The sequence below is a fragment of the Myodes glareolus genome, chromosome 9, assembly GCF_982192425.1.
Source record: "Myodes glareolus chromosome 9, mMyoGla1.1, whole genome shotgun sequence".
NCBI classification, from domain to species: Eukaryota; Metazoa; Chordata; class Mammalia; order Rodentia; family Cricetidae; genus Myodes; species Myodes glareolus.
In genome coordinates this window covers 47,921,279-47,930,684 of record NC_142034.1, presented here as the reverse complement: position 1 = coordinate 47,930,684, position 9,406 = coordinate 47,921,279, and the positions used below count along the sequence as shown (strand labels likewise).

The window sequence follows — 9,406 nt, the reverse complement described above, 5'->3', positions numbered from 1 at the left end:
AGAAGAAGAAGGAAAAAGTCAGGAATTAAAAACACTGGCTGCTCTTGCAGCAACCCAGGTTCGGTTCCCAACATTCACATCATGTCTCGGAACCCTGTAACCCCATTTCCCAATGATCCTGATCCGATGCCCTCTTCTGGGCTCCGTGGCCATTGAAAACACGTGACATCCAAAGATGCGTTCAGATAAAATACTTAAATACACAAAATAAAAGTAAACAGCAAATCTTTTCTTTAAAATCTTTGCATGGTCCTTTTCCAGTTCTTTCCCCACAACTACTGACTCCCTCCCCTCCTCCCAGCACCAAGCTCAGCACATCTTGAACTTCTGCGCATGCTCTCAGCCCAGGCCTTCTGCTCTTGCTTTTCCTCTTCCCAGCAGCTCTCCAGTTCTCTTCCCAAAGCTCCTGCTTTGACTGCTGTCACTTGCTGAATGGACAGACCTTCCCTCCTAGCCATGCCCGCTCCACTGTTCAAGTTTCAATTAGGGTCCTTATCTCTGACATTGCCCTCTGACCCTCAACCTCCGACATCCCACACATTCCCCGCCCACATTCCACTTCTCCCGCACCCCCCCTCCACACGCTGCAGTTCAGCAGCATCAGAATCCCACACCAGCGCTCTCTTACCCCACCCTCATTGCGTCCCTCCCCTTGGGCACATTAGGGCTCCAGAGGGCTACTGCCACATGGACACCCTGCACTCAGATAGGCGATCCCAGCAGGGAGATGTGCCTGCCGCAGAGGGCAGCCCTCACCACCCACATGGACACCAGTTCTGCCTTCAGCTCCTGCTCTCTCACAGGAAGTAGCCAGCCCGGTGCCAAGGTATCCCCAACTACATCCCCAAAATCCTCAGACACTGCCAGCCTCCAGCTGTCAGCCTGCCCCCGGCTGGCGGGCGCCTGCTCCTGGCAAAGCGGCTGGGGTGTAATTAGAGACCGTTAGCTCCCTAATTGCCAGTTCTGAGGCATCCTTGTTACAGGCTGCCTGAGGCACACACAGAGGGAAGGGCTAAGAGCTGAGCCAGGCTGGCATGAAGGTAGACCTAGAGAGGACTGGCATGTGGCCAGAGACCAAACGTGGCACAGAGAGGACTCAGTGCAATCTGCCCTCTGGCTGCCTCCCCGCCACATCCACTTGCCCAGAATTGTGACGTCAAACCAGCCCAGCCCATTCATGCTTTATTCAGGTGGCATAAAAGTCACTACAAAAACTTTATAAAAGAGTCTTGGGAGCTAAAGAGGCCCTTCCCTGCCTCAGCCCCTGAGCTTCCTGCCAGAGGAGGACAAGAGAGAGGAAAGGAGGAGACTCCTGGCAGTGTTGGCATCTCCAAAGACCAGAAGGGTGGCTCGGCTGATGGCACATGGGTGGGGGCTTGGATGTCATCAGCAAAGCATATCAGAGTCAGGGTAGGTCAGCCTCCACCCACAGAGGGCAACACCAAGGCAGGTGTCTGCGTTCGGGGTGTTTGGGGACATGTAAGCTTCTGCTTACAAATATGAAGGTACCCCAACTAAGTTAGGGGCTGGCTTAACCCACCTCTAGTTAAAACTGTATCCATGAGTGCCCAGTCCACAAAAGGGTCACCCCCTGAGCTCCTTTGGAAGAAATAAAGATTCCTTTTGCCTGCCTTCCTCTAGGCCCCACCCCACCTCCTACCCCCAGGAGCTGTTGTGAGAGAAGGGCTCCTTTCCCTGGAGACGACCTCCCCAGGTCCCACCCTGTCCCACAAAGCTGGTCGGTAAGAGTCACAGGAGTTAGAGGCTGATCCAGGTGGGGACTCAGGATGCTGCTCCTCCTCACTTGGGGTTGCTAAACTGAGGATACTCCTCCTCCAAGAGGGGTGCAAGTTTCAAATCAGGACCAAACGTCTTGTCTCGGTGGAAGTCAGCTTTTTCGTCCTGGAAGACTCTGTTGTCAGGGGAATCTTGCTGCTCCTGGAGCTGGGGCTGTGCACTAGGGTTGGGGTTCCTCACGCTGCCCACAAAGAGGGGTATGCCTAAGGTTTCCTCCATGATGAAGAAGAGGAAAGGTCGGTTCACAGCAAAGGAGGAGATGGACATCCGGTTCATGGCTGTGCTGGTGGCTGCGGCTGCCTCCACACCAAGCTCACTGAGTTCCACGGTAGACTGATGCTGCACGCTAGACACCACCAGACCCTGGTCAGAGATCCCACGCAGGTCTGGGCCCTGGAACAATTCCTGCAGGCCTGCCCAGAGCAACAGATGACAGGTCAGTGCTGCCCCCAGGTTCCCTGGACCCGTCTGTCTGGCACACTGGCTAAAGGATTGAACCTACAGACTGACTGGCAGCTGTTATACCTTCAAGTCTCAACCTAGACACCACTTCTAGGAGCCTTTCTTTCTTTCCTTTTTTTTTTTATCCAAGTCTGCACTGGGTACCAGTTTGCTACTCTCTAGGATGAGCTGGAGGGACAGCCTCTGACTTACATGTGCCCGCTCCATTAGACTGAGCCCTTTGCACACGGTGCCTCACGCAGAGTAGCTGCAGGTCTCTAACCCTGGAACCCCAGCTTCTCCTCGTCCCCTGTCCAAGCTAGACAACAAGGTTCACATGTCACCCTGAACTCTTTACCCAGGATTCTTCATAGTACAGGCACCAGAGTAGTGCATCTCAATTCATCCCAGGACGGAAGGTCTAGGGGAATGTATCAATTGCTCCCATCCAGGATGCAGGGCTACCTCTGACTCAGACACGCTGCCAGCTCGAGACCTCTCCTCATATGCCCTGCCAGAGCACCTGGGGCCACCCTATTCCCAGCCCCCTTACCCAGCTGGCTGAGGGTGGCCACCAGGTCCAGTTGCTGCTTCAAATGGAGTTTCGGCAGCCACACCTTGGTGGGCTTCTCCCGCAGTGAGGGGTGGTAGAGGGTGTCCAAGCTCAGGTTGGCTAGTACCTGAGACACGTTCCAGTCAAAATGAGTGGGCATCATGACCACAAAGCTCATGTTGTTCTTAAATGGGAAATGAGCCACCTACAGATAAAAAAGGAGAGAACATGAGGACCAGACAACACTAGACCTTTTTGGGGTCTGAACCAAAACTGCTCCATACTTCTGAGACCAGAGCCAGAGGTTCGGGTTCAGTGTGCCTCACTTCACCGGTGAAATATAATACTACTACTTGCCCCTTTGCACGTGACCAAATGAGACAATGCTTTGAAATAAATCTCTGTGTGTGCATAAATCTGTATGCGTGTTTGTGTGGCTGTGTGTTTGCACACGTGTGTGTGAAGGCCAGAGGTAGGCTGGCATGAGTTGTCCCCCTAAATCACTCTCTACCTTTTTTTCAACCCATCTTTTTGTTGTTGTTGTTTCTAAGCAAGGTTTCTCTGTGTAGCCTTGTCTATCCTGGAATTCACGATATAAATCAGACTGGCCTCTAACTTACAGAAATTCTCCTGCCTCTGCCTCTTGAGTGCTGGGATTAAAGATGTGTGCAACTACACTCCTCTCCCACTTCCCAGCTTTTGAACACAGGATCTTATGGATCCCGAGATGGCTTTGAAATTACTGTTTAGCCAAGGATGACTGTGAACTTCTGATGCTCTTGCCTCACTTGCCTCCTGAGTGCTAGGATTACAAAACTGTACCATCAAGCCCAATTTTCATTTTGCTTTGGTTTTTAGACAGGGTTTATGTATCTCAGGCTGTCCTCAGACTCACTGTATAACTCAAGATGACTTTGAATTTTTTTTAAGATTTATTTTTATTTTAGGTGTATAGGTATTTTGCCTGAATGTGTGTCTGTGCTTCATGTACTTGCAGTGCCCTCAGAGTCCAGAAGAGGGAGTCATATCCCCTGGAATTAGAGTTACAGATGTTTCCAAGTGCCTCGTTGGGGCTGGGAATCAAACCCTAGTCCTCTACAGGATCAGCAAGTACTCTTAACTGCTGAGCCATCTCTCCACCTTGAGCTTTTGACCCTCCTGCTTCCTTCTTGAAAGAGCATCACTGTGCCTGGTTTATGTGAGGCTAAGGGTTGAACAAAGGACTTTGTGCATGCTAGGCAAGTACTCAGCGGAGTCATATGTCCAGCTACACTTTGGAATTTTCTAGGAGCGTTTTTGCTACAGACTGAGTTCTCCATCTGCTATCAGTTAGGGGTACACACAGGCTATGAACCTTCCCATCTCTGCCTTTCAGCTCTCCTGGTATATGATAGGTGTCACCTCTGGCTTTCAAAAGGACACGGAGAGGAGCCACTGGGAAGGGTAGGAGCCCTGACTCTCTTGCCTTTCCCCTTCACACAATGAGATTTTGCTGCATATGCCAAGATTCGGAATACAATTTATTTTCCTCTTTAGATGGAGTCTGGTTATGTAGCCCTGACTATCTTCAAACTCTCAATCTTTTGAGTGCTGGGATTATGGCGTAACCCACCACACTCAGGTCACAAGACCCTTTTTGAAGATTACTGCAGTTACAACAGCATGGAAACCACCAGGCTCAAGACTCTTAAAGCCGTGCCTCCCTGAGTCCCAGCACAGGCCTGCAGGTAGATCCTCTGCTGGGGAGAGGTGAGTGCCTGGCCTGGCTGCTGGGGCCTGCCGACTAAAGGTCAAAGGAGGGTGGAGGATGAAGGAACAGTGGGTAGCACAGGACTTTGAGAGAGGCAGAAATGGGAAAATGAGCAGCTAAGGGGAGCTGAAATGAGCTAGAGAGAAGCCAAGCTGCCCACAAGGCTCTTTCCTGCGGAGCTGGCGCTGTGCTCTCCTTGCCCAGTGAAGTCAGTCAACAGAGTGGGTAAGTAGATATGGAGGCACATACCTGGAATCCCAGCACTCAGACAGCTGGGGCAGGAGGACCACGAGTTCAAACCCAGCCTGTGTAACACTGTCAGACACTAAAGCAAACAAAACTAACTCATACTGCATGTCAGCCACAGATAACGGGCCCCAGGGTCGCTCTCCCAGTCAAAGAGTCGCGGTTAGGTTGGAAGCAAGGGAAGCCTCAGCTGAGACAGCTTGGCGCAGAGCTCCATCCTGAGCAGCACTGGGGGGAGCGCCTACCTTCCCTTAGGAGCAGGGCCCTGGTCTTCCAGAGTGCCACTAAAACCCCAGTGCAGAGAACAGTGTCCGGCATGTGACAAAGCTCGCTCTATTTTCTTTGAGCCAATGAACCTCAAAGAGTTCGTGTCCTGGGTGGGGGCATGATAGGCCCTTCCAGAGCTTCCAGACCCCAGGGACCAGGCTTCAAAGAAAATGGGGTACCCTTCACCCCTGAGGTCCCTACACAGCCTTCCATCCCCTTCCAGCAGCAAGCCGAGTTTGCTGGGAAAGCCGTGGGGACCTGTATCTCAGGTTGCTCCAGCAGGAACCAGCGCAGAGGGTACGACTGTGCTTGCATCATGTCCACAGGCACCGTGAACCGCTCGTCCAGGTGGAAGGAGTCTTTCTGGGTGAGGCTCTGGTCAAACTTGGTCCTCCAGAAACCTGCAGCCAGGCAGAGGGCAGGAGCCATGTAACTTAAGACCAGCTTCCGGCCTATCCCACCTAGAACCCAATCAAGGAACAAAGCTGGTGGTGGTGGCGGCGGCAGCGGTGGCGGAGCATGCCTTTAATGCAGAGGCAGGTGGATCTCTGTGAGTTCGAGGCCAGCCTGGTCTATAAAGTGAGCTCCAGGACGGCCAAGGCTGTTACACAGAGAAACCTGGTCTCGAAAAAAAAAAATGTGGAAGCCAAGCCCTCAGTGCTGACACCCAGTTAAGCCTAGGTATTTTTCCTACATCTGGGCTTGCATTTCTCCATCCCTCTGTAACCCCAGTTTTCTCTCAGGATGGTCTGTCCTCCACAGCTTCAGCCAGCTTCCGAGTTTCCTCCGCACATGCCCAGACAACCCTTCATGGCCTAGTCACCTCAGAGCAAAGCTTGCACAGCCCCGCTCAGCCTACAGGGCAGGGGGGCTGTCAGGGTGGGGGGATTAAGAAGAAGAGTGCACCATGAAAGTGGATGGCATTGAGGAGAAGCAACACGGTGTTATCTGGCAGCTCAGAGAGGAAATCCTCAATCTTCCCCTCCGTGGCCTCCTTCATCCATTGGTTGATGTTTGCCAGGTCTTCCTCCTGCTTTCCGGTCAGTTTCACGGGCTTTGCACCAAAGAGCTGTTCCGATTGCTCCAGGAAATTCTCTTTGATGGGAAATCCTGCACACAATAGGCCAGAAGCTCATCCCAGCGCTGGGGCCTCCAACAACCACCGGTGTTCTACCTGTCTGCCTCCTTCCCTCCCTCCCTCTTGTTCACTGGTGGCAGAGCAGTTCCTGGGCAGCTGACTGCCATCATCACTTACCCTTCTGCAGGTATATTCTGGCAGCCAGTCGAATTGTCCCAGGTCCTAGGTTTTGGCAGAGATGGCTTAGTAGGTGGGGAAGGCAGGAGCCTGTGTTCATGTGTAACACTTGTTCCAAGCTCTGCAGTGTTTGGTTCCGAGCACCTGGGAAGGAGCAAGTGGGCTGAGGCCCAGGCCCCCGGTTCTTTCTTGCCCCACTGCCCACTCCCCCCCCTCACATCCTCATGATGAACATGGCCACGGACCCCTGCTCTCCCCCCCTCCCACACCCACTGAGCTATTGAACTTCCAAAGTCTACTTTCGTGTCTGCTGCTAACAAGTTGGGCCGTGTTGCCTCACTCAAGGTACCTTGTCTCTCTGAACCAGAGTTTCCCACAGAGAGACACACAGGTTCAGGGGAAGATACTGCAGCCGTCAAACACTTGTGCAAAAATAACTGGGGGCTTTGTCAGTCACCACATTCTTAGGCCATCCCCGGATTTCTGAATCACAGAGTGGGGGTGACAGCTCGGGCACCTGCATGCCACTAAATATCCATGTGTCCTGATGGAGGAACCACCCCTGGGCAACCTCTGCAGCACTGTGGCTTCCTAGTTCTCCTGGACAGGTGCTGCCCCAGTACCTAGTGCCAGGTGAGAGAGGGCCAGGGCCACACTCAGTGGGGACAGGACAAGGTTGGAGCTGCTGGACGTTTGGTCCACCAAGGAGAACAGGTCAGCAGTAAAAGCCATCATGGCCTGAGCCAGTCTGCGAGTCTCCTCTGCAGTTGGGGTACCCTTGCAGTCTCCTGGGGACCTCTCCAGGATAGCATGGCCACCAAGATCCTACAAGGACAGATCAGAGGTCAGCAGGGTCAAGAGGGCAGCTTCAGATTTTCTGTCTCCCTCAGAGTCCTGGTGCTGGAGGGCAGCAAGGCCTTGTCCCAGATCTGAGGGGAGAGGAAGAGTCATGCTGGGGCTTTCCTTCTGAACCCCTGAACATCAGTCCCATGACCGTGTCTCCCCTCCCCCATTCCCTTGCTCCTGCTAATTGGCCCTCCTCCCCTAGCCCCACTTACTCTTCCCCAGCCCCACCTGATTGTACCTGGTTGCCCAACTTGAGGAGGGCAAGTGGGGGCAGCTTCTGCTGGGCCTGTTCACTCACTGGCTGTAGAAAGGAGGAAGTTGTTGGCCCTCCCCATAGGTCCCCGCTGCTTTGCCCAAGACATAGGTGAGACCCTCGGGCTCTTCCCCCAAACCCTCACTTTTGTGTACCTGCTGACTTGGGAGATCCATGGCGCTCACAGGGGAGAACTGTTGAGAGAAGGGTGAGGAGAGGCAGAGATGTCTCTCAGAGTCAACCCCTCCCTGGACTCAACATTCCTCACTTTCTACCCTTCTGGCCTCTCCCAAACTTGCCCCTGCCTGCAGCATCTTCTTCAACCCGACCTCTTCCAACCCAGACCTCAGCTCAGTCTCACCATGGAGCAGGGACCTTGCAGACAGGACAAGCTGAGTACCAGGAACCCCCAGAGCAGTGCCATGTTTCTGTATCCAGAACAGGAAGGTTAGTCCTGCTTCACACTCAAACACCAGGCAGCAGACTGTTCTCCACAGGCTCCCCAACCCCATCCAGCTACAGAACTTAGGCCCACACCCAAAACCTATTCGAGTGGTCCTTGGGAACTGGATCCTCATCCTGAGAGGTGGGATTTCCATGATTTTTTTTTCCCCACTCTGTAGTTTCTCCTTCAGCCTTCATTCTTTAGGTCTCGCATTGTGGATCAGACCTGGGTTCAAAGTTGGGCTCTGCTTCTTGCCACAGGACCTTTGGTTCTTCCCTGGATGCTTTTGGGCTTTACCTTGTTTTGTAAAATCACGGCAGAAGTCCTCCCTCCTCCCATGTAGAGTTTGAGGACCAAAATAAGAATCTCTGGAAACCCTGAGTAAGATGCCCGGGCCTCGGTGATCTGGATCTGAGAAGGCTTCCCACCCCAGAGAATCCATCTAGCCATTTCGTCTAGACTTTCTCAGGCTGCCCAGGTCCTACCCAAAGGCCCCAAGAGCTCAGCTTGAGTGGCAGGGCAGCCAGAAAGCTGCTTTGTTGACCCAATAGCAGAGCCCAATGAATGACTGACCCAGATACCTTTGGACTTACGGGAAACACAGGCCTCATCCCAACTCTGCCCCCAGTGCTGCTCCAGGGTGCTTTGGGGAAGCCAGGCTGGTGGAGGAGACTATGCAAGTCTCAGTCTAGGGCCTCCGATAAAGGCCTCCTCTCCTCACCCCTACCCAGGCCTTATCTCTGGGCCAGCTCTTTGGGGGGATCCTTCTGTTACCCCAGCCCCCACCATTATGTCCAAGAGCCTTCAGCCAGGGCCTCATCTCCAACCTGGGTATGTGATTCTTCCTGACAAGAACAGGCCTCCAGGTTTGGAAGTTCCGGAGGGACTTCTGCAGTTGCCTGGCCTTCTGCTCCCCACCACCCCGAGATGCTGTGAAGCTGTGGGCTCCCTGAATACAGTCAGCCAGATCCCTCGCCAAGGGGGCAGCCCCCCACCTCCTGTGCCGCCCGAGCAGGCTGGACTATCCCTCCATCCTACCTCTTCAGGCTTCCTGCCTCAGCACACGGTGTTCTCCTTGCTCCCCACTTGCTCCCCACGCTCTGCCTGGTGCAGCCAGCCCGGCCTAGCTCTCTCCTCCCACAGGACCTTTGCTCTTAGCCAACCCCCGTTCAGCTTGCTTTCTCTGCTGGTAAATATTGACCTGTACATCCGGTTAAACATTGATAAGGGGGCCAGAAGCCCCTTTCCCATCAGGGCTGCGAAGCCTATGACAGCCACCCAGAACATTGACTGAGTCTGGAGAAGGGGGTTACAGAAGCAGACGGTTGAGGAGGCTGGGCCTGGCCAGGCAAGAGGGTAGATGCAGGATGCTCAGGGGCCTTGCGAGCCTTCTAATGCTCCCTCAACATGAGGGTTATCCATGGTCAGTTAGGCTCGAGAGGCTGTGACCAGCCTAAGGGCACAGAACGGAGACCAGAGTCCCAGTCAGATTCCTGTTCCAAATTCCTGTCTTCCCACCACCACTAACACCACAGCTGCCCCAGGGAAGGGGA

General features: G+C 53.6%; 1 protein-coding gene across 3 annotated transcripts; it reads right to left on the bottom strand.

The window, feature by feature from the left end:
• Positions 1–1,169: 1,169 nt before the first annotated feature.
• Positions 1,170–9,046, bottom strand: Serpinf2 (serpin family F member 2). Of its 3 annotated transcripts, XM_085695304.2 has the most exons (11): positions 8,892–8,993; positions 8,151–8,230; positions 7,770–7,836; positions 7,564–7,602; positions 7,394–7,456; positions 6,933–7,134; positions 6,310–6,453; positions 5,961–6,164; positions 5,313–5,455; positions 2,792–2,996; positions 1,170–2,210 (listed from the first exon to the last, which is right to left on the bottom strand). In XM_085695304.2, the coding sequence occupies exons 3-11, from the start codon at positions 7,830–7,832 to the stop codon at positions 1,801–1,803; spliced, it is 1,473 nt and encodes a 490-aa protein (XP_085551430.2). In that variant the 5' UTR covers positions 7,833–7,836; positions 8,151–8,230; positions 8,892–8,993; the 3' UTR covers positions 1,170–1,800. The 3 variants fall into 3 exon arrangements, with proteins under 3 accessions (XP_085551430.2, XP_085551429.2, XP_085551431.2); XM_085695303.2 differs by lacking the exon at positions 8,151–8,230 and having other exon boundaries at positions 8,892–9,046; XM_085695305.2 differs by lacking the exons at positions 7,394–7,456; positions 8,151–8,230 and having other exon boundaries at positions 8,892–9,046.
• Between the last annotated feature and the right edge of the window lie 360 nt (positions 9,047–9,406).